At 44.4% G+C, this 25,398-nt stretch overlaps 1 protein-coding gene across 1 annotated transcript in view; it reads right to left on the reverse strand.

Moving 5' to 3' along the window:
- Positions 1-25,398, reverse strand: part of LOC144799809 (sulfotransferase 2A1-like) — a 206,818-nt gene that overhangs the window by 16,510 nt on the left and 164,910 nt on the right. Inside the window, exon 4 of the mRNA XM_078671382.1 lies at positions 3,803-3,897. Coding sequence (XP_078527508.1) covers positions 3,803-3,897 — 95 coding nt within the window. The remainder of the gene's footprint in view (positions 1-3,802; positions 3,898-25,398) is intronic.

A 25,398-nucleotide genomic window follows, 5' to 3' on the forward strand; every position in this document is an offset into this window, starting at 1 on the left:
GCCTGATTACATATGCAAAAGAGAGTTTCAGTGCCAGCGCCGGTGTGCTTTATTTTGTAAATGTTTCTTTTCTTTCATTTTCCTTTATTTATTTTTTCACCTATTCTGGTATACCTTTCCTTTGTCCCAGTAAGATTATCCTGACATGTAGTGCTTTATATGTAAAAAATGTTTTAAAAAAGAATTCTGGGCTTTAGTCTGGAGGCCACTGCAGCTTGCACCACAAATTGCCCCTGCTATGTTTCCAATGATAGCAAAAACACAACTACTAAATATCACACTTCAACAAGTGTGACAATTTGGAGTATTTCAGGCCACCAAAGATATAAGAATGGCTTGTGTGGCAGGTAATAGTCATTTTCAATGTATATTGAATTAATAATTAACCGTTGTTGTGGTCTTCTCTAAATTAGCCAGGAAGTGCCACCTTGCGGCAGAGTATCACAAGCTCCGGTGTTGACAATTAAGTGCCAGTGCCGAGCACTGGAAATCACCAGCTCAAACTAAGCACTGCTGTCCTGTGTATTAAAGGGTTTTGGTGTATTTTCTAAGTACTCCTCTTTACTAGGAAGTACCAGTTCTGCTGAGTTATAATTATAAGCGACGGTGTTAGACTTGGCATTTTTGGCATGGTTTCCCCTCACTTTTTGCCTCTACGTCCTGTATTTTTGACGATGTACTGGACTTTGTCATTCTAGGCTTAGAAGCTTTGGGCACTTTGCCACTGCTGATCAGTGTCAAAGTGCAAGTGCTCCCTGTGTAAATTGTAATTACAATTGGTTGTCCCTGATTGGCATATTTAAAATGTACTGGTACTTCCCTAGTAAAGTGTACTGAGTGTTCCAGGGACAGTTAATCAAATGTAGCGAGTGGGCCTGCAGCACTGATTGAGTAGCCCTGAAAAGGTATCTCAGAACTGCCACTGCAGTGTCTGTGCGCAGTTTGAAACTGCCATGTCGATTTGCCAGGCCCTAGCCATGGGACGGGTGCAGTGTATGTAAAAGGTAGGACATGTACTGGTGTGTTTGTGACATGTCATGATGGTGAAAAACAGTGTATTTCGTTTTTACAACTGAAAGGCTATCTGCCCCATGATGATAACATGGAAGGTAGGCGGTAACATCATGCAAGAATAAATTCCCATTGGAACAAGATAGAGAAATAAAGTTTTGGCTCTCTGAACTCGGAATTTAATGACACATCTTTTAGTAAAGATGGTTTTAAAATTTTGTTTTTGAAAATGCCACTTTGAGAAAGTAGTCATTTTCTTGTTTAACCATTCTGTGTACCTCGGCCTGTTTGTGGATTGACTCTCTGGTTTTGGAGTGACAGGGGCTGGGGATGTGCATTCACTGTGGACAGCCACTAGGGGGCTAGGGTGTGCCTGGCCCTTCCTGGATGACTAAGAGCTGAGCTGAATGGAGCTTGGTTGCATTTAGAGTAGTTGGAAGAGTTTTCCTTGCACCTGAATAGGGTCTGCCTCCCTTGCACAATGCTGTCTCCTCCCCCTGTGATCATACTGCACTTGTGGGGACAGAACTGGTTTGGACTGGGTTCAGAAACCCTTGCACAAAGAAGAACAAAGACAAAATGAGCAATAAGTAGTGGACATTAAACTCCAGAACTTTAAATCACTTCTGAACTCAAAAGGAATATTTTCCAAGGAGAAGAGCGGGAGAGCTGTGAGGCGCAGTACTGCCCCTTTGCTGTGTGGGGTTGACCTGCAGTTGCTGCTTCTGCCAATGAAAGGATAAATACTGGAGCTCTACTGTGAACCTGATTGAAGAAGAATCTTCAAGGGCCAGTGTGTGCTACCCTCCTGTTCCGAGTCTCAGGGACACAAAGACTTCACCCCTAGTTCCCCTGCACTCTATTGCTGAGAGTTCTGACCTGGCAGGTGGTTCTAATTCCAGTTGTGGGCCTCTGGAGGTTATTCCTGCTGTTGGGAGCTGGAAGAAACCCAAGAGAAGCAAGAAAGGCAATTTCGGATGCCGTCAGCGCCGCAGCCATGATGCAGTGACCTGCACAACACACTGCCCGCCAGCACCACAGCTCCGACACCTGCCAACGTCTGCAGTTATCAGCCTTCCAGAAGTAAGTGCTCGCACTGACTCCGTCACCGCCAGTGCCTGCATCCTATTATCACAGCACCGATAACCGCCAAGGGTGACTCCACGGACTCGCTGACTTCGCACCGTCACCAGAACTGACGCCTCACCGCCGATGCAACCCACTTTTCCCTGTCATGGATTTGCTGCATTGCACCCTTGCGGACACGACGCAACGCCTCCCCAGTGGCAGCCAGGGAGCCGGCTGCGACCTTGGCACCAACACCTCACCTTCACAACGCTGTGCATTGTCATAGACTTCGTTATCCAAAGGTACTGCTTGTTTGGGGGTCCGTGTGACTCCGTGCCTTACGCTGCACACCTCGCCTATGGCGCCGTACTTTCGATTTATTACTGTCACAACATCGTAATAGCCCCAGGTAAAACTATTTGTATTCTACATGCTTTATTTTAGAAGTAACAGTTTTTAATTGCTATTTTACTACCTGTATGTTGGTTTCTTGTCGTTTTGATCTTGTTGAGTTTAGATAAAGATACTTTATTTTTCTAAACTGTTATGGTGTTCATTTGTGGTGTTATCACTGTATTTCTGTGTGTTTTAAGTACAAATAATTTAAACATTGCCTTTGGGATAAGCCTGTCTGTTCATGCCAAGCTATCAAGGGGGTGAGCAGGGGTTATCTAAAGTGTGTATCCCCCTTATCCTGACTAGAAGCAAGGGTCCCTACTTGGATAAAGGTACCTACCTCTGCCAATTAGAGACCCCCAATTTTAACAGATGGCTATTTTTTTCTTCAGGTTTTTATTACAAGAATATGCCTTCCACTTGTAGAAGATACAAGTTTTCTTTTATCTTCTTCTTATTTTGGTTTCAATGCTTGCACTTGTTCCTCACTGTGGTGTAAGCTGTGCCCTCTGATGGAAGCCATTAATGAAGGTGTCTGCCACTCATTGGCTATTACTGTCCTCTTTGAAAGAAATGGGTATGCAGTTCTTTGACTGCTAAGCTTCAAGTTCACTGAAGTATTAAAAAAGTGATGGGTGTAATGCTTGAATTAATCTCGGCCACTGGTAATTACTCAGGCCAGGACAAACTAGACCATGTCCTCCCTGAACCAAAACACAAGCAACTCAACACTGTTTTCACCTTAATTGGGGCTTTTCAATCATGTATCACTTGGTTCCAGTGGTACAGTGAGCAAGACACCCATGTCTGGCCACATCCCATCCATCTTTATTTTGCACACCATGGACCCAGCCTTACGCAGTCTTGACCCTGCTCCAATAGAAACAGTCGAGCACAAATTGAAAGGCCAGATCCACTCTGAACTGGAGGCAAGCTGCACCCAACCGAAAAGCCCAAGCGTTGGAGAAATGGTGTTGGGTTGTTTGTGTTCTGGTTCATAGAGGAGCTGGCTTGGCAGTACTGGTTGGGCTGTTCCTATTGGAGCAGGATCGAGGCTGATTTGCATATGGCTGGTTGTAATCTCAGTTGTTGTGATGGACAAAGCAATTAAGGCGGGGGATGCGGCTAGAGTAAATAATTATTAGTGGCTTAGGTTAATTCAAACATCCCACCAATTACTTTTTTGTTACTTAACTGCAAAAGTCCAAATAGAGACATTAGAATGATGATTTGTGAATTTGTGCATGGGAAATCAGACACCATCCCATAAATACCCGTGCTGTTTCAATACTTTTTTTTTTCCTCTGCAAGTACGAGATTTTCCTACCTTTTTCATATCCTCGTAGCTCATGTGCAAAAACTTTATTTCCTCCCTGTGGCTCCACCAGCCCTTCACATGCTCGAACCAGGAGCCAAAATGCACTAAAACAGGAAAGGATGGAAATTTTACATTCAACAGACTTAGTAAGTGTCGAGCCAGTCACTATATCACAAAGTATTGTACCGTTCATGGCAAGTTTGAGCAACGCTGCCAAACTAAAGAAAGCGAAAACATAAAATTACCAAAACTGCATTCTTAGATATTGGTGTTCCTGAATTTTGTAAGTGGGTGGTGTTGTCTTTGCGCTGCGGTATTCGTGGCACGCACTGGCATTTTTTATCCTTCGCTATTGTTTCTGGTGGTTATCCAAGAACAAAGCAGATATTTTCTTCATGTTTTATTCTTGGGTTCTTGCATTTTCTCACAAACTATGTCCTTCTAAAGTGAGAAGTTTAGGACAAGTGTTCGTCGTGATTTTTGCTTTGGAGGATACTGAGAATAAGCCATGGACTCACTTTACTATTGATAAAATGTCCCCTTAATGTCGTGTCAGGCCAGAACTCCCAACATCACATCCGCATTTGCGGTCGCAAAACAATCGCAGTTTACCACCTTCTTCAAGTAGGTGGTAAACCACTTGCAAACGGGAAGGGGTCTCCAGGGGACCCTTTTGTCAATGGGTGCGAAAATATTTTTTAAGAGCAGGCAGTGGTCCCAGGGACTATTGCATGCCCTTAAAAAATGAAACTGAAAAGTTTCATTTTACTTTTTTAGATGCATCCCGTTGTCCTTAAAAAAAAAAAAGAACTGCTTTATTAATAAAGCAGCCACAGACATGGTGGTCTGCTGACCCCAGCAGGCCACCATCCCTGTGAGTACTAGCCCTTCCCAATGGGGTCGCAAATTGCGCTTGCCCCATGAATATTGATGAGGCATGCAATTTGTGAACCCATTGGAGACCGCAAACAGTGTCTAGCGGTTCGGTTTAGCGAGTCGCAAATTCCGAGTCGCAATTCTGCGCTATTTGTGACTCACTAAACTGAATGGCCATACATCTAGCGCTTTGTCTATATCAACTTGCCCACCAGTAAACATATCAACCCACTCCTTGCTTCTAACTCCCTTCTTCTGATTAGCATCTACAACCTGCCAGACTTTCTTCCTTGTCTAGACCTATTGGTCCCCTGCCAGGATTGCTGACCCAATACTTTCTACTAAACTACCAATCTTTCCCCCTCTTTGTCCAATTGCTTTGCTTCCAAGCCTACCTGCTCACTGGATCCCCACTGACAAACTGATCTATACTAACTGAAGGAATAGATTCTCCATGACGCTGGTTAACTCCTTGGACCAAGGCTGCCTAACTAACCACTGGTTGTTTTCTAACTTCGGTACTCCAGCAAGCCTCTTCAGCCATCAAACCATTATCATTTAACACCCTATCCAGTCCTGTCAAGTATCACGCATTAGGTGTAACGCAACACCGCACTGAAATGCATTGTCACGCATTTGCCACCACCTGCCAACCTGCGCCACCAGCCGTGCCAACCTGCGCCACCAGCGGCCCCTCACCCGCTCTCTGTGCTTCAGTTCTCTCGAGTTCAAGCACCATCTGCGCTCAGCTCTGAGAGCGCTACATTGTATCAACTCACTCTGCCCCAGCTGCCTGCTGTGTTGCCTGGCAACAATGCGCAATATCTGGCCGTGGCGCGCGGCCGTTTACACAGAGTGCTGTCAGTCATGGAACACCACAGGGGCCGGAATTACTCGAGAGCTGTGAATCTTCATGCTAGGCTTCAGGCCCTGGGCATTCCCAGACATAGGGGGAAACCCTAGATCAGGCGAGGAGCTTGATCGGGTGTAATTATAATTGCATTTAGAAAGTGCTTTCTACCCCTGATGAGGAGATGATACGGTTTGCGCCGGGCAGTATCCGGATGGCAGGTAGGGTGCCGTCACTTCCAGAGTCTCTCTCTCATGGCCGCCCGCTGCGCAAGAGGCATGACAATCACATCGCAGCAGGCGGCCGGCGGCGCAAAACACAGGCTCACAGTGAGGGTGGCCAGGGAGCGGCGCCGGGGTCCCGGGACGAGTGGCCATCTGTCAGCAGCAGTCCGAGCACAGGTAGGCTGCAGAGAGTGCACCATCCATGGGCAGCAGTGCAGTCACAGACCGCTGCAGTCTCTGAACATTAAGTAAGTGATTTAGTCGGTGACACATTATACGGTCAAGTATTTATGACGTGCATGTATGCTAAATTATAGCAAGATAAAAGCGTGGCAACAACTAATGTGGAAGTAACCTGAGCCTGTGTGTGTTTGCAATAAACGGTGATGATGCCAGAGCAGCGCGCAATCTCATCAGGCAGCAGGCGTGCGTTATGGAAACCTTGTATTCCGAAGTCGTTAGAGAAAGGCTTATCGACACTCTGTGCAGCAATGGAAATTGTGTCTGTGAGTGTGCTTTGCTGAAAAACGGAATGCTGTCTTCCTCCTGGTTTGTAAATCATGACGGCTTAATTGGCGACGTAGCCGTGTTTGCAAAGGTCGGTGTGAACTCTCCTTCACTAGGACTTCCTGAGTCCAGGAGAGGCTGAGCAGGAGTTTAGCGGTACAAAAGGGGGTGGTGATGGAAGCAGGAGTTTAGAGCAGGCCTGCCTCTCACATTACCCGAACAGTGCCACTATAACCAGTTCTGCATAGAGATCTCCTCAAAACAAGCGTTGTGACTGGGGACAGACTAACTTGGCCACTGTACAGCAGCAGACACAAGGTATTATTAAATTAAGTCTACCACTGAGGAAAGCATTTGAATGTTACATTGCATATTCCCAAAACTACGATCCGTTTGCAAGGCACTAGGTTAATTCCCTTAGATTTCTGGTGATTAGCAGCAAGTTTAAGATTTTCTTAGAGTTTCTTGTTGCTTAAATGGGTGTCATTCTGATATTTATATATGTTTCCCTCGTCTTTACTGCTGGATTTTGCTCGTGTAAAAGTGTCACTCATAGTGGCTGAAATGTCACTCATAATTACACTGATTTTATGAAAATGTCACACACAGCAATCTGAAACCTTGGCAGCTATGCCTATCAATCCTTCCTCAGCTGGACCTTCTGCTCCTCTGCATGCCTGCCCACCCATTGGATTAGTGTTTGCCTGTCACTTACCATCTCTTTTCACAACAGGGTCCATCCTTGCTAGGCATGCCTTATCCTTAATAGTCACAGGGCTGCCCTATCGGATAACCCTGTACTCATGCAACCCTTAAAAAAACCTCAAAACATTAAAAAATATATAATCTAACTTTCCTTCTCTTGGCAATTTAAATTAACTTGTAAAAGTCCTCCCCATATTTTTGTCCCCACACCCATGATAACTCTCTCAATCTGTATTGCAGAGTGCCTCTTCCAGTCGTTTTTTCCCTGAATCCCCACCTTTAAAACCCTCCATTGCAACCAGGACAAAAAAATCCAACATTGTAGCCCTCAACCTAACCCATCATGGAACATTCCCTTGAAAACCATAAAACATTATCCTAATGTTCCATTGGATGTAAAAGACCTCCGGGTGCGCGGGGAGGAAACAAATAGAACAGAAAGCAACTTAATATCCAGTAGACCGTCTCAGTAACCTCTATCACATTGACCCCGTCTTCAGTCTATGTTGCAAAACAACGGAGCTGTTGCCATGACCCAAATATTATTTTCCCTGGCAACGCCCTCATCGCCATAGAGGTGGAAAATTACCCTTGCATGCCGTCTGTGTGCCTCAAGGGATTCGAAGCCCAAAGTAGAACTTCAACACCACACACTGCAACAAACAAACAACCCCATTCGTCTCTTTCTTTTAATCCATTCTTTCAACAACCAACTGTATTCCATAATAAGGCGTGCCATCACTGACCATGAATCTCTCCCTAACCCTTAATGCCCATTCGTTTGGGTAATGGGCAGCTTTAGCTCCTCTCTCCTGATCCCAGAGTCTGTGAATCTTTACATTAACCATCCACATTTTTCTTCCCCTCCACTAACCTATCCCACTCTCTGTAAAGTAGGCCCTGCTATCGGTAAACTGTACTCTGTAATGAAGAGGCCGCCCCACACACACAAAAATGTGTTTTGTGCTAACCTGCCTGCCTTATGCTCTCTTCTTCACCTAAGACCTGATCTGCTCCTGGCACGCTGGATATTGTTGCTTGGGTATTACAACACCAGGATAGGCAAACAAGATCAGGGGCAAGTGGCCATGGTCATCTTTTTCTCTTTAATTCCACTCCAAAGAAGTTTTGGGCCTTAAAGACCTTCTGTTTTTGTCCCTTTCCCAAACACACCCTAATTCTCCCTCTGCATGATCTACCTTCTTAATTATATGCAAACTATCACGCACCTTCCTGTATTAACACAGGCTTACTGATTCAAATCGAACATTTCACATTCAAGTTTGTCACTGTGCAATTTTATCATGGTGGGGGAAATGTGGAATTCTCGAATGCTTACATTTCTTGCCTTTTCTTCCCCATGTGAAAGAACTCATGCTGCACCTATTGGTCCATACTCCTTCCGGCTCCTTTCCTTGCACCACCAGCACCCAAATTTCAGTCCATTTCATAAAGAAACTTAAGAGGTTCCAATTACTCTGTTTACTCATATTTTATCCCCATTTGACTCAACATTTCTCTTTGATTATCCCCTAGATTCACTACTTATCTGGCACTACTCTGTCTGATGTTTATCTATTTTTCGGCCCAAGCAATGTAGCTCCTCCCTCTTGTGGTTCTCCTTGCTCCCTGAAATATCACAGGTGATCCCTTTATTTCTCTCCTAGCAATCCTTGCCTGGTCACCCACCTTTGGTATTCTTCATCCCGCCTCACCAACATTTTTTTATTTTCAGGGGCCTGTCCCCACTGCGGTCTGACATACCTCACTTTTAATACCCTCTTGGGCATCCTATCTAACCCCGGCTTCTCCTTGGCAAGAACATACAGCTTTATATTTAACTGCTCTTTCTCCCAGTTTTGAAATCACAGAAATTACCATTAGCATAAGCCATTTTGATCCCTCTGCTTCTTCTGTCTTCACTGTTGCCTGCTTTTCTATTCTGCTTGAGTCATCAACTATAGTTAACTCCTTCAGTACTGAGGCAGAGCACTGCACATGCACTGCACATGCTCAGAAGGGCCTGTAGCTGCTAGAATGCACCTGTCTTAGACTGTAACTGTCAGGCTGTTTCAACTGATGTAAGCAGTAATGTTTCCCCTCCTACTTTGCTGACCAAGACATATTTGTATGCTCATGTTAGTCGATAACTATTCCTGTATATGCCTGTACCTCCTCTGTGAGTCTCCATGCTTGCTCAGCTGTAAACTGGGTATATAAGGCCCATGGCCTCTGTATTCTATGGACTACCTCAAACAGTGCCCGAGAGTGTTGCATAGATGTATTCCCACTCATGGGAGGTTACTAAATCTATTTATTTGATATTACAGCTTCCGTGCCAATCTTTTCTTCGTTGATTTCAGAACCAGTGGACAGATAAGCATGAACCTGTGAACTGGTGGGCCCCTAAAAAGGCTCATTTCCTCACCAGCTTCTTCACAGTTTTGAAGCTCCTAAATCTGAATCCCCACCATTTTTTAACACCTTGAGCAGCTTCACTCAGGACATTTTCAATGGCACCTGCTCTAACCCCTCACCTTGATCCCGGTCTAACCTTTGACAAGACCTGTGCTTAAAGCTCCTAAATCTGAATCCCCAGCAATTTTTAGCACCTTGAGCAGCTTCACTCAGGACGTTTTTAAAGGCACCTGCTCTAAGCCCTCACCTTGATCCTGGTCTAACCTTTGACAAGACCTGTGCTACAATGTCTTTGCATTCCCCATGGTTCTCTGGGGTCTCACCCCCGTTGAGACCATCCCTCAAGACTGTGAAGGCTACCCTCTCTTGCTTGACTCTTTACTCCAGCTATTATCCTTCTGCAAACGTGTCCTACTAAGTCTGTCATGCTCACAGGCCTACCTGGTGGTCTTATGCACCCCGTTTGTCCTTGCAACTTAGAGTAAATGATTTTAGAATTTTGTGACTGGCACCCTCACTGCACACCTTGCCCCAATATTCGTACCCTTACACACACATGTGACGCATTGTCTTGCCATTGCTCTCTTAGCTATTCGTAATCCATTTATATTCCTTACATGGTGCTACCATAGCCTGCCTATCTGCTTTACCTTAGGCAAAAGGAGCATCCCAAATCTCCATTCAACACACTGCATCGAGCAGTCACTGTTGGCTTATCAACTTCATAACTCCTTGTCTGGAAAGTGGGCGCTCAAGCCATCTCTCCTTCTTCCAACCTCTGCACTCCTTGACTGGGATGGCACACTTCCCAACCCTCCATTGCCCTGTCTTCCATTTTCCTGCTCTTCAGTACCAAGTCCTGTAGTCTGCTTGTGGGAATATTCTATCATAAGCCTATCCACTTCATCACCTCTGCTTCCATGATGGTGTACCCTGGATGTGAATTCACTCCAGGGAATTTTTATTTCTACTGTTTCTGGTACCCTGTCCCTTGGATAGCTGGGCCACTCCCTCTATTGTTTTGACTTTATTAGCACAACCTTTGGGTTGAGGAGAATATGTTTTTACCTATTGACATTTACCCACTAATATTAGTGCCAGTGACAGAGTTGTTTTCAGCTTACTGAAAGAATGGATGCTATCAAAACGTATGGATTTAGTGAAGAACAGTTTAACAAAATTATCAATATGAACACCAAAAATGGTAATAAAGTTACTATACTATCAGGTAATAATGAAAAATGGGGTAAGATTTTAAACTTAAAGAAAAAACTGATTCGGACTGAGATACACGCCGAATTTCTGATCAAATATGTGAAGTCAGGTGTAATTCCAGTGGGTTTACAAGTTAAGAATGAACCTGGTTTGTTTATTGAGAATATGAAGTTCCTTGAACCTGATCCCATATTTCCAACCATTGCAGAAGGGACTGGATTCTCCTTATTATTGAGACTGCCCAAGAAATTATCATCCTAGAGAGAGAGGAAATAGAAAAACTTGAAGCTGAGTTGAGCAATAATACAGATTTAGAAGATGCCAAAAGGGAGCTTGAAGAGTTAAATAGAGAAGTAGATTGCTATAGAGAATACTTATTGAACACAAAAACAAATAAATTACAGAAAGATGCAAGTAAATACAGTATGGAAACAAATTATCCCTTTCTGAGCAAAGATTACTACCAACAAAAAAGAGAATCAAATTGGGAGAGACCTCCCTTTCATAAACCCGTTACTCAAGGGGTGGACGGAAACGTATTACGTTTTCTGAAACTTCGGGATCCAGCAGTGAGGAGGAATGTGGCAATAGACAGGAGCAAGGGAGCCATTATCGAATTTACGAACATAGCTCAGAACCATCTACTTCCTCGTCTTCGTCTTTTTTAGATCAATGCCCCAGAGGGGGCACGAGACAGAACAGGAATTTAGGAAGAGGACAACATATGAGGAATCCCCTACAAGAGGAATACCTCGAGACCAGGAACCAATGATACTGGCGTTAAATAAGTTTCCAATAATTAACTTATCTCCAAGGTCTCTCAATAAAATGGAAATCGAGGTTCTTGAAAAAGGCTTTAGCTTTACCCCTACTTCCCATATTTATACATTTATTTTAGAAAAAGATTTGAAATCTTTCTTCCGGAAAATTAGATTAAACCGTTTCTTTGAAAATAGGGAAGCTACCACTGAGACTAGTATTTCTGGTCTTAAACTGAAATCCACATTTACTCCCAACCTTAATATGGTTGGTAAAAACATTGAAATGTTTGAATGGATTGTTGAATCCAAGATACGTAACATCTGGAACCACCCCCGCCTACTAATAACAATATGAACAAACAACAGAGAGAAGCCATCATGTCATTTAAAAATGACGTTCAGATTATCATCAAACCAGAGGATAAGGGGGGAGGAGTGGTCATATTTGACACTCAGGATTATGAACAAATAATATTGGATCTCCTTAGTGTAGAGGAACATTATTCAAAAGTTCCTATGAAACATTAGACAACGTTAAAAGATAGGGTGTCCGACCTGACTAAATTTGCTAAAGACAACCAGTTGATCACAGAAAGTGAATATAAGTTCTTAACCCAAAGTAGTGCTAGAATACCGGCAATATACAGTCTTCCTAAAATTCATAAAAGCGTTGATGATCCTCCGCTTAGACCTATTGTCAGTTGTATTGGGTGGGTCTCCTCTCAAACCACTTAGCAAATATATAGAAGGTTTTTTAAAGCCTGTGATTCAAAAACAACGATCCTACATTAAGGATTCCTCCCACATGATTAGCATTGTGGAGGTTTTAGCTTTGATGATCAGACTCAGTTACTGGTTACCCTTGATATCGAGGCTCTTTACACCAACATCCCCCAGGATGCCACAATTTCTGTTGTTCAACACATCCTGGAGGATGTTGGTGTTACCAGGGGTACCAGTGCCGGATTTATAATACAATGTACCAAACTTATATTGAAGGATAACCTTTTTTTATTTAAGGATGATCTGTATTTACAACGCAAGGGTACCAGCATGGGGGCCGCTTGTGCTCCAAGTCTGGCCTGCTCATGTGTCGGCCAATTTGAGGTGATACACATTGTGGTTCTGAAAAATATGGATCCGTAACAGTACCGGACTCGAGAATAAAAACTTCGTCGAAATAGGACGAATTTGGTATCAAAAGACCGGAAATGACGAGTACATCAAGCACATGTATTTTCAGTATATTCGAGTGACAATTTCACCTCGAAATCGTCATTTACCTTCTGAACCCTTAATTGCATGTTGCCCTTTTCATAGGCCTTAATCCAGTCGAATTTGATTCCACAAGGACACGTACTCCTTAATCGACTTCTTCCTGACCCCAGTACAAGTTAGAACCATTGCCCCAGGCCGAGCTCGTTAGGTCAGTTCCCTCCCAGTGACCAAGCAAGATAGTATCTAGGCCCAACCGGCCATAAAGCCATTTCAGCACGCACACCTGCCATATCTCGCTCACATCTTTCTTCTTTCCTTTTCCTCACTTATTTTATGGTGGGGAGGTGACCATTTTTATTAGGGGTCCAGCGATATCTGATGAAATGTTGGGCCTTGCCGGATGATTTGTTATGGGCATCACAACGTGAAATATGTACATGTCATCATGACTCTGCTTTCTTTTGTAATCAGTAACCATAAATGAAATACCGCTCACCCAAGGAATGTTTCGCCAAAGGGCAAATGTTATGTATAAGAAGAGAAGCCTAACTTTGTGAAAGTGTGCAGTCTCCTGAATATACTGGCATTGTACTTCTAGGAACCTGTCACCTTGGTTGCAGCCAATAAACTAATCTTTGACTTCACCTAGAAGACTCTGAAGTTTCTGTGGGTCTGACTCAGGAGAACCCGAGGTCTTTGGTGTGTTGATCCCCTGGCACCGCTGGGTTACCGGTTCGGTACCGGTTCCTAAAAACCCAGTACCTCATTTGGCGCCCAGCGTTGGAGCGATTCCAGTGGTACCAATCAGCCTGAAGATCGTGAGGAGCTTTGTGTGAAAATTCCGGAGGAGGGCCCACCACCTCATCGACCCCTGCATGTCGACGTGGTCCGAAGGTCTTTACTGCGAGGTTCCCCGCTTCCCGACGGCTACAAGGACTGCTGCCCTGGCTATCGCACTGATGTTGGACCCTTGACATTTTCGGTAGAGCGAAACGCTGAGACGAGTCTTCTGGTGAAGCCATCGATAATTTTCAGTTAAGTATAAGTGGAGCGTCTCCTAGTCCTTAGTTGGACTTACTTTGTGATATCTTAGAGATACATAAAGGTTTTTATTGGTTCTTGCAAGTACCATAACCGAAGGATTCGTGTTTTCACGAGCAATATCGTAATCGATAACTCCTTTGAAGTTTTGGAACTAGACTAGAGAGAAAGGATGCCTAGTCTTAGACTCGGGAATTTGTTTTGTCTTGGTAATAATAATAGGGACTCCCGATTGGAGGACTCATGTCCGGTTCCTCCAGTTGGAACTCCGACTTACGAGCTATACGTTAAACATGGGGTAGGCCCCATCGTTTACAACGAGGTATGGATTAAATACACTAGGAAAGACGGTGTTTTAAAATGGCCCCAATATGGTAGCTTTGATTCTGAAATCTTAGACAACCTTGAAGTTAAACTCTTCAAAAAGAAAGCCCGGCCGGCGATGTTTGACTCTTTCCGCATATGGCGCAAAGAAGCCAAACAAAAAGAGATTAAATTAGCTAAGAAAAATAAGAGAGAAGAGGGACTTTCAGTAATACAAGCTGCCGTGCAGTTTAAAGATAATGAGGAAGAGCAGATAAATGAACAATTGCACAGGCAACGTAAAATGGCAATAGATAAATGTTATCCAGTTTTGCCGTCTCTTCAGCAAGGGACAGCAAAAGAGCGTGAAAAAGACCAATTAATGTCGCAATTGTTAACTTCGCCACCGCCCTATGCGCAGAATGCTACCGCACCCCCGCAACCTTTAGTTGCACAAGCTGCGCCTCTGGCTTTTCCACAGCACCCACCAGCTGTTCTTCAACTGGCTCCTACTTCTTCGGTGCAGCCTCCTCTAGGCCCACCGGCCAATTCTGTTGCTCCTGTGTTTTCTACGATCTTGCCTACTGTACTTTCTACAAATGCCCCTTCTATGATTATTCCTCATACCTCTTCTGTCATCTCTGCATCCGCTTTACCTCACCCCGTTCTTTCATCTGTTTGTTCTTCCGTTTCACCTTCCTTTCGGCAGAAAATGGCCAGTACTGTTACTAATCTTCTTTTACCACTTTTCGGGTCGCCTGCTACGACCCCTAACATAGGAAAAAGACAGTTGCGAAGTCAACTGCCCGATTATCAAGAGAGAGATTCCCTGAATAATTTAGCTCGGAAATGGGTCATGGACACTGCAAAATATGATTTACAGTCTGTCATGGAAGTTTTCCATCAATGGGAAACAGCGACACAGAGATATGTGTTCGAACAGATGTGTGTTTTTCTTTGCGAAGATTTAGAAGACAATGATCAGGATTGCCTCCCACAAGAGATGTGTCGTATAAGGTTTCATTTTAGTCTGGGTATGATTGTAGGTCCCGATGTGGAAGAAGCAGTTGAAATGCTATTATCACATCGAAGTAAGGGGAGTAGTTCTGGGTCACCATCAGAATCTAGTGCATCTAGTAGGAAAAAGGCACGACAATACCCTATGAGAGAAGTACCCCCACAATGGAGAGAGGGTGACGCGACAGCTGTCCCACCTGTCCTGCCCCACTTTCACCGAGTATGGGTACATGTTCCATGGAAGCGAGCTGAAGTTTTAGCACTCAAACAAACACTACCAGATCCGCGTAAAAATCCTGCAGGGTACTATAAAGAATTGTCGCAAACTGCTGGATCATGCATTATGAATTTAGCCGATATCGATATGTTATTCGGGAACGTCGTTCCACAGCCTTTATGGGGAAAAATTCGTCATGAAGATCATGACCAGGAATTAGGTGACACGTGGGCTAATATTACTGTTGCAGATGCACGACAAGTTGGTGGTGCCAAGCCTGAGCCCCTGATAGCGGAATTACCTGGTAGGATAGTAGATTACATGAAGACAATAATGCCTGCGATACGTGTAAATTGGGATAAGTTATCTGCATGCAAGCAAAAGAAAGAAGAAACCGTGTCAGATTTCTTCACCAGATTTGAAGAAACATTCATTGACCACAGCGGTCAAGATATGACTACAGAAGGTGGTCAGAGATTGTTCGTCGATAAATTTGTGCACAATCTGCTTCCAGACTTGTGTAGAAAATTGAAAGATTCAGAAAGCTCTTGGGCAGTCTCATCTTCAGCCCAGATATTAGCTACCGCACAATACTATGAGAATAGAGACAAGGATGAGAAAGATAAAGTAGAGAAGAAAACTAGAGAACTCAAAACGAAGGTTTTGCTACAGCAAGCATATCCTCCACGTGGTGGTGGTAATAAAAATAATAATGGTCCGAATCACTACCGGACCACTTTTCAGCAACCGCAGAGAAACTTGCAGAGATTCGATTACAATGAAAACCGCGTAGGTCCCAATCAGTGTTTATACTGCAAACAAGAAGGTCATTACAAGTATGACTGTCCTGCCCTGCCGCAACGTACGAACGAGTTTTCTGGTATACGAGGTCGTGGTAGTCAGCAAGCGCCTAGAGGTAGAGGGCGTGGAAACACCCCTCAGGACGCACGTCCCCTTCCACCACAAAACTCTATGAACAGGTTTGACCAGCAAAATAACGTATCTGACAGGACAGCTCAATACTACGTCGATGAGTATTACACAGAAAATGAGCAGTGGGAGAATAACGATTGCTAGGACAGCCTTAGACGAAGAGAGGGAGTTGTTTCAGTTCCAGTAGATCAGAGTGGACCTTACGTTGAGGTGATTACATCGGGTGTGTCAGAACCTTTTCTGTTGGATACTGGTGCTACAAAGAGTTCTATTATGCACTCCAAACTCCCTGGCGCACCTTTGTCTGGCGAAATGAACGTTTCCGTAGGTTTTTCTGGCGCCCCGGTTAGAAATCCGATTTCTGACCCTTTATCTCTTTCTGTTGGTCCTTGTGAATTCGAAGCACCCCTTATTTTGACAACAGGTTGTGGTGAAAATTTGCTAGGATTAGATTTGCTAAAAAGATTGTATGCGACTTTGTACTGTTCTCCCTCAGGAGTACAACTGACTTTAGGTAAGAAAGTGGTTTCTCCCATGTATTTGTCGAGAAATACGCTTCCAACAGAATTGACACTTCTTCCAGATATTCTTTGGGCTACTGGTCCGAATGATGTGGGTCTTTTAGAAATTCCACCATACGTTGTAACATTGAAGTCGAATGTCAAAATGCCACGAATTCCCCAATACAGAATATCCAATGAGGGCGAAAAAGCTTTGCTAGCGATTGTTTACGAGTTGATTGAGAAAGACGTAATTGAAGAAACACGAGGCAATGTTTGCAATAGTCCTGTTCTGCCTGTTTTAAAACGAACTGACCCTTCTCAGCCACCTGTGTATAGATTCGTGATTGATCTTAGGGAAGTAAATAAGATAGTGGTGCCACAATTCCCAGTTGTCCCCGACATTACAACATTATTGACTATGATTCCAGCCTCCGCATCATGGTTTTCGGTGATTGACCTGAAGAATGCTTTCTTCAGTATCCCGATTGCTGAGGAGAGCAGGGATATTTTTTCCTTTAGTTTAGGTGGTCGCAGTTTCCGCTTTAAACGCGCTCCTCAAGGCTACTGTGAGAGCCCCTCAATATACAGTCAAGCTCTGAAAAGTCAGCTTGACGCAATGGTTTTGCCCAAAGGTTCCACTCTCGTACAGTATGTGGACGATTTGCTCATAGCTGCGGATACTGAGAAAATATGTAAACTGGCCACATTGGCACTACTGCGTCATCTATGTGATCTACATCACAAGGTGTCACTTTCCAAGCTCCAATATTGCCGACAAGAAGTGACCTACTTAGGTCATCTCTTATCGAAGGAGGGAAGGAAACTGACCCCAGAAAGAATTCAGGCAATAGCTAAATTGAATGTGCCAAGAACACAGAGAGAAGTACGCGCTTTCTTGGGCATTACATCGTACTGTAGACAGTGGATTCCAAATTTTTCGTTATTAGCCAAACCCTTATTGGCACTAACGTGTACAAATACACCCAATCCCATTCCTTGGTCCGATGAGTGTCAGAAAAGTTTTCTCGAATTACGCACAGCATTATGTTCGGCCCCTGTGTTAGGTAACCCCAACTACAGTAAGCCCTTCACATTATATGTCCACGAGAAGGAGGGCTGTGCATTGTCTGTGCTGACTCAGTTACACGGAGATAGACAACGGCCAATGCGCCTATTTTTCGTCAACTTTGGATGCGGCAGCACGAGCTTTGCCAAGTTGTCTAAGGGCCACAGCAGCAGCAGCTGTTTCTATTCGACAGTCTGCAGGCCTAGTAATGAATAATACACTAATCGTGATGGTCCCGCATGCAGTAGACACATTGTTAAATAGGACCAAGACACAGCACTTAACTAGTGCTCGACTGTCCAGTTACGAATTGACGCTACTAGCAAGCCATGTGCACATCAAAAGATGCAGTACCCTGAACATAGCCACATTGTTACCAATTGCTGAGGAATCAGATGCTTCAGAAAAGCACGATTGTTTCCTCAGGACGGAGGAGGAGACCAAAGGGAGAGTTGATCTATCCGATACTCCTCTCGCCGAATGTGATGGTACATTATGGGTGGATGGTTCATGCTTTAAACTCCCACACGGTAACGTGACTACAGCGTATGCTGTCACAACTTTGCACACAATCGTTGAAACTGCGCGAATACCACATGGTTCGGCTCAAGCCGCCGAACTCGTGGCACTTACGAGAGCATGTGTGTTATCAAAAGGAATGAAAGTGACTGTCTATACCGACAGTCAGTATGCTTTTGGAGTGGCTCACAGTTTTGGACGATTGTGGAGAGAACGTGGGTTCCTGACTTCGCATGGAGCTAAGATTCAGCACGGTCAGTTGGTGAATGAGCTTCTTGAATCACTGACGTTGCCCCTGAAAGTAGCAGTTGTGAAATGTAGTGCACACAAGAAAGTGATCGATGATGTTGGTCGTGGAAATGCATTTGCTGATGAAACTGCTAAAGAAACGGCAAAGAATGTGATGAGCCGAATGTATGTTGCGAGCCCAGAAAGATGGACTGGCGATGTTGGAATATGTGAAGACACAATAGAGAGTGTGAAGTCCATCCAAGCTGAGGCCACGGAGAAAGAGTTAAGCATGTGGAAAGAAAGTACAGGGAGAATGGATGTAAATGGTTGTTGGATTGAATCGACAGAGCAACAAAGATGGTTGTTACCCGATGCGTATGTGCCTGCAGTGGTTACAATGGCTCATGGGATGGCCCATATCAGCGCGAAAGGGATTTGCGAGTTATTGGCCCCAGTGTGGAAGAATTCAGGGATCCCCAAGTGTGCAGAGAACGTTGTCAAGAATTGCATGGTATGTCTGAAACACAATCCTGGTAGGGGAACCCCAACTCCAGCTGGTCATTTCGCACCTCCTACGTATCCGTTCGAGGTTTTGCAGCTAGATTTCATACACATGGAGAGGTGCAACAACTTAAAATATGTGCTTGTGGTTGTTTGCGCCTTCTCAAGATGGGTAGAAGCCTATCCCCTAAGGGACAATACTGCCTTGTCCACAGCGAAAGCCCTTGTGAAAGAGTTCTTCCCCAGGTTCGGAATGCCTAGAATGGTCTGGTCGGACAACGGAAGTGAATTTGTGGGTTGTGTGATGAAACGAGTGTGTGAAGGGCTAGGCATTAGTCAGAAGTTCCACGCTGCAAATCACCCCCAATCAGCTGGATTAGTGGAATGTTACGATGGCACGCTTAAACTTAAATTGGCCAAAATCCAAGCGAGCACGTGTCTTAAATGGCCCGACGCTCTACCCTTAGCACTCCTATCCACCAGAATGACTGTGCATTCGCGAATGAAACTCAGCCCCTATGAAATAGTCTTTGGTCGGCCAGCCAACATATGGGGAGTGCCTAGGCCCACGAAGTTTAGCGAGCTGCAACACCCAATTTTGCTCGACTATCTGTATGAATTGACGGCTAAATTGCGTGTTTTATATCAACAGGTCCACAACACCTTGCCTCCGGTTTCCGAGACACCGGGTCACTCCATTGACCCCGGCACCTGGGTGTTGGTCAAGAATTTCCAGAGAACAAGAAACGACCAGCCCAGATGGACCGGACCTCACCTCGTCCTCCTGTCTACAAGGTCAACTATTAAGGTGGAGGGGAAGGCCAATTGGGTCCACGGGATCCATTGTAAGAAAATACCTTTCCCTCTGCCACATGACCAATGGGTCCGGACAGGAGGCACTGACCCAAAGCGCACAATTGATGAACGCGTAAAAGAAGCTAAACGTGATTGTGACAGTAAGAACATTTTTCAAGAAACTACGCCGCCATCAGAACAATTGAACTCTGTGGAACCTGAGCTACTATTTCCGGACCAGACAGCACCCGGGAAAAGACGCTATAATTTCCGACCGAGAAAAACAGACTAAAGGAAAAGTGATTTATTTTTGATCCGAGAGAAAAACCTGTGGACTAATAAAATAATGAATTTTTTCCTTCCAAAATGCTATTTTGAAAATGCAGATTCTCCCATCTAGGTAACTTGCTTATTTTTGTTTTTTTTGAACCGCCATCCGGGTTCCGCTGCTAGGGTCGCGGTTGACTAAAGACTTTTGGGTGCAGCTGACAACAATAGGTTGCTGGTTCCAGTTGGTCGAAGGGAGCCACCCTAGACTGACGGAAGCATCCCTTAGCAGAAACAACCTACCGCCGCGGGCAGCACCTTAGAGAGGATGGAGTTTCCTGATGTGGAGAGAACTGCCAGACAAATGAGCTTTAAGCAGAGACTTTTGAAAACAATGAGAAAGAAAATTTTTATAATGATGTGTATTTTTATGATATTTAGCGTAATGGTGTTTTTGATAAGCTATTTTTTATTCTCTTCTCATATGACATTCACGCCTACTACATCACCCATACCTCCCCCTACTGTTTCCTCTCATTCTTTCCACTCTTTGCCTGACCACGAATCAAATAGGAGATTAGAGTTCATTAATAACTCCTTCGTTCAGCTATTACACCAACACCAACTTGTAATGAACACAACCAACTGTTGGGTGTGTGGTCTCATGCCCCACACCACGGACAGAGGTATCCCCTATTTGGTCCTGCCATTTAGTCACAATGGGTCAGTATGGGCATATAGGACAATGTTCATATATGCACGAGAAATCCAACCCCTACGTTCTGTAAAAGACAACCTCAAGACTAGCGCCCTAGTGAAGGGTATAGTTGACATGATCAAGGAAGTGACTTCTTACGAAGATACCCCCGACGATGAGATACTTGCATATGTAGGTTGGAATGTGACCGGATATGGCACTACACTAAGTGAGAAACAGCAAGCTAAGAGATCGTCCCCTATCTGGATCGTGCCCCATCAAGGGCACCTGTGTCTGCAAGGTATTGGTAGGAATTCCAGAGCTCAGCTAGGGAAGAGTGTCTGCACAGAAACGTATGTTTTTGGATCTCAGACTTCCCCCGCCTTTTTAGCCGCAAAGGGTACTTATTTCATCTGTCACGATAGAGCCTATACATGGTTGCCCCCTGACTTCTCGGGCTCATGTTTTGTTTCATTCCTGTTACCTCCCACCTACACAGCAGCGGCGGATTACCATCGGACAAGGACAGTCCGAGGTGTTTTGAGTAAAGAAGACACTGCGGGTCAAGAATTTGGTGACTTTGCAATGGGTATTCTGCCGTTCTGGGGAGCCATGGTTAACAGCAGAAACATAAGGCAATTGACAAGGGTAGTTGAATCCACTGTGATCGAGACTGCCGGTGCCCTTAGTAACCTGACTGCTGAGCTCCAGTCGGATCGACTGATGACCCTTCAGAACCGGGTCGCTTTAGATGTAATACTTGCGGACCGGGGTGGAGTATGCAAATTGATCCAGTCCAGTTGTTGCATTTTCATTCCAGATAATGCTCCAACAGTGTACGGGGCCATCTCCAAACTACATAAGATTTCCGAATCTATTCATGTGGATAACGGAGATTGGTCATTAATGGGATGGCTCTGGGGACTGATATCTGCCTGGGGATGGAAAATTCTGATGGTCATTGGGATGGTCTTAGCCATTCTTTTCCTGTTCTGTCTATGCATACAGTGTGCTCCTGCAATATGTGGCCTCTGTGCTACATCATGTGTAAGGAAGCCTGTGTCAAGACACGAACTCAGCACTAGAATGATGTTGCAGCAACACCTCAATGACTTTAGGAATATAGATCTGGACTCAGATTAACATAAGGATAGATTAATTGCCTATGTAAGGGCAAAAGGAGGGTCTGTGGTTCTGAAAAACTATGGATCCGTAACAGTACCGGACTCGAGAATAAAAACTTCGTCGAAATAGGACGAATTTGGTATCAAAAGACCGGAAATGACGAGTACATCAAGCACATGTATTTTCAGTATATTCGAGTGACAATTTCACCTCGAAATCGTCATTTACCTTCTGAACCCTTAATTGCATGTTGCCCTTTTCATAGGCCTTAATCCAGTCGAATTTGATTCCACAAGGACACGTACTCCTTAATCGACTTCTTCCTGACCCCAGTACAAGTTAGAACCATTGCCCCAGGCCGAGCTCGTTAGGTCAGTTCCCTCCCAGTGACCAAGCAAGATAGTATCTAGGCCCAACCGGCCATAAAGCCATTTCAGCACGCACACCTGCCATATCTCGCTCACATCTTTCTTCTTTCCTTTTCCTCACTTATTTTATGGTGGGGAGGTGACCATTTTTATTAGGGGTCCAGCGATATCTGATGAAATGTTGGGCCTTGCCGGATGATTTGTTATGGGCATCACAACGTGAAATATGTACATGTCATCATGACTCTGCTTTCTTTTGTAATCAGTAACCATAAATGAAATACCGCTCACCCAAGGAATGTTTCGCCAAAGGGCAAATGTTATGTATAAGAAGAGAAGCCTAACTTTGTGAAAGTGTGCAGTCTCCTGAATATACTGGCATTGTACTTCTAGGACCCTGTCACCTTGGTTGCAGCCAATAAACTAATCTTTGACTTCACCTAGAAGACTCTGAAGTTTCTGTGGGTCTGACTCAGGAGAACCCGAGGTCTTTGGTGTGTTGATCCCCTGGCACCGCTGGGTTACCGGTTCGGTACCGGTTCCTAAAAACCCAGTACCTCAACATCTTTAACGAGCCAGCACCGTTCTATGGAAATGTGTCTAATTGGCACACATTCATAAACAACATTTGGTTCATGTGGAATGGTTTGGGGACTCTCTTAAAGAATTTTTAATATGGCTAAATGTAGGTGATGCCAATTTGAAGTTCACGGCACATTATAGAGGAAGCGAAGTTCATTTTTTGGAGCTGAATATAAAACATATAGCAGGCAATTTGGAAGTAGAACTTTTTTCTAAACCAACTGATAAGAACACGCTGCTCCATTATACCATTCCATTACTCAAATATAAAGGTACACACACAAATTAAGTATCATTTAGACTGAATTTAATTCAGCTTTCTGCAATGATTACCTGTAGTCTCACACATATTATATTTCATATTCATACAATACATGGTAAATTACGTACAGTTCTTCAATTAGTGCTCGGTGATTGTCAGAGAAGAAAGGAGGTTTAAAGTAGGGTAGGGTGTGTTTGGAAAAGAATAAGGGACAAAGAAAAGGAATTGTGTCCTGTAAACAATTCTGTCTTATTCACAGAGCATTTCTAGTCCTGTTACAGATCAATGTTGTTCCCTAGAAGCACACTATACACGGGGGCCAAGTTTGGCAAATTTTCAATAGGGCGTGTATGTGTTGATGGTGTTGTCGACGTTTCGACCCCCAGGGTAAGGGCGGGTAAATCCTCAGTTTGGGGTCTTCCTCAGGACAATTAAAAACAGTGACATTGAGCACCTAGGAAAACAAAAATGTGTATCACTAGATAGAATTACTTAAAGTTTAAAAAACAGGGCACCAATCACGGTGTACCTACATGTACAGGCGTTTGGGTGATGTCCCTTCTGAATTAAGACTCGCGCCTGTTGAGTTGTTCTATAGAGGAAATAAATTCGTATTAGGAAGGGTTTGCAGGCAGGTAGGGGTAAATTAGCCCAAGAAGGAAAATAGGGGGGAAAAAGACTTACTAGGTTCTCCAGTCTTTAAAGAGCATAAGTCAATGATAGGCGTCCCAGATGACGGGGTATCAGAATCTGTTGATAAAAAGAGTATCCATGTCTCTCTGTTCATATGGGGGGGCGGGGGTCTTTTACCAAAGGATACGAATCATAGCATGGGGAGGTCCCCAAACTTACTTGAACAGTGTATCAGTAGGTGTGGCAAGCGTCCTACATCCACCGGGCGATTCAATCCAGGGTGTAGATGTCTTACACCATCTGAAAAAACACAGAATATCTGTACTCCTCCGAATTCGACCTCATCGTAAATAAGAAAATAGAGGGTGTCAGCCCCACCATCCGTCACTGAGAAACCCGAGATGGCTGACTTGACTACCCTCTCACTAGACAGCACGCGCACGTCAGTATGTGCAACATTAAAGGTACCAAATCTCTAAAATGGTGGTAATCCATGCACAGTAATATTTATTGCTTAAAAGACAGCGGTCCCTATCGGTATCCGTTGTGGAAAAAGTGAGTGATTAATATGAATATCCTTGTTCCATTACTTAAAGCGGGAAGTAGCGTGTATAATACACTACGGTAAGCGCTACTAGCCGAAGATTAGGCAAACCTCAAGCCCAGAAACCCGGTGGTTCTAAAATGCTAATTTGCAACCCAGAGCGGAGCAGAAATACCTGTGTTACTGCTGACAGTGTGTTCAGAGTGACAGCTCGCAAGCGCTCGTAATCCGAGACATAGACCCGGCTGGGTAGCGGGCGTGTCTGTGGGGCGTGTCCCGGCACCTCGCGGTGCCGCCGCTGACTGCTGCTCGACTGGAGGACTCCGTGAGGCGCATGCGCGGGGCTAGGAATACTAATTACTATGAGGAACAGAGCATCCCTTGCCAAATGTCTGTACATCAGGTGGGATTACTTGGAAGAAGTATTTCACAAAAAGCCTTTACACATCGGTGTACATAAAAAATCTGATGAGCCCACGAGCATTATGACAGCGCACTCGCTTGAAGGGAGGCAGACGTAATGGGATCGTCGCTGGGCATGAACCCACGAACATTATGACAACGCACTCGCTTGGAGGGAGGCAGACGTCATGGGATCGTCGTTGGGCATTAGTACAGTGAAAGTCAATGGCACTTGTAAAATGAAACGAGGTGACAATACAAACAAAAACAACAAGTATTTGGAGACACATGATGGTATTGTTAGTAACACATTACTTGTCATAATGCGCGACATTTAAGCATATATTGGTACTAGTATTCATATCCATATCCCTACTAAACCTTCTGCTAGAGGAAAATTCAGTGGGGAATCTCACACATTATTCTGTTGGTATGGATTGTTCATGTATTAACACTTCATGAGTTTAGTCTTTAACCAGCATAGCTAAATCATAGACCCTTTGGGTAAATTTGTACAGTTCTAAAAGAGTTCATGTCTTGGATCTCCTACACTTTTAGATCTCACACCTTACTGGTCGGGTACAAGTCCAGCTAATTGCGAGTAAGTCGCATCAAGTTCATTAAGGCCATTGTCGACAGTGTCCAAAGTGTACATCCATTTACACTCCCTAACGTTCAGTAGTGAGTTCAGATTCCCACCTCTAGGTCCGACCGTAATTTTCTCAATCACCAGCCATTTGAAGGATTCAGGGGTATGGGATTTGGACATGAAGTGTTCCACCAAGGGGGAGCCTGGTGTTTGGCACCTTATCCGGCTGCAATGTT

The sequence above is a fragment of the Lissotriton helveticus genome, chromosome 12 (genome assembly GCF_964261635.1).
Source record: "Lissotriton helveticus chromosome 12, aLisHel1.1, whole genome shotgun sequence".
Taxonomy (NCBI): Eukaryota; Metazoa; Chordata; class Amphibia; order Caudata; family Salamandridae; genus Lissotriton; species Lissotriton helveticus.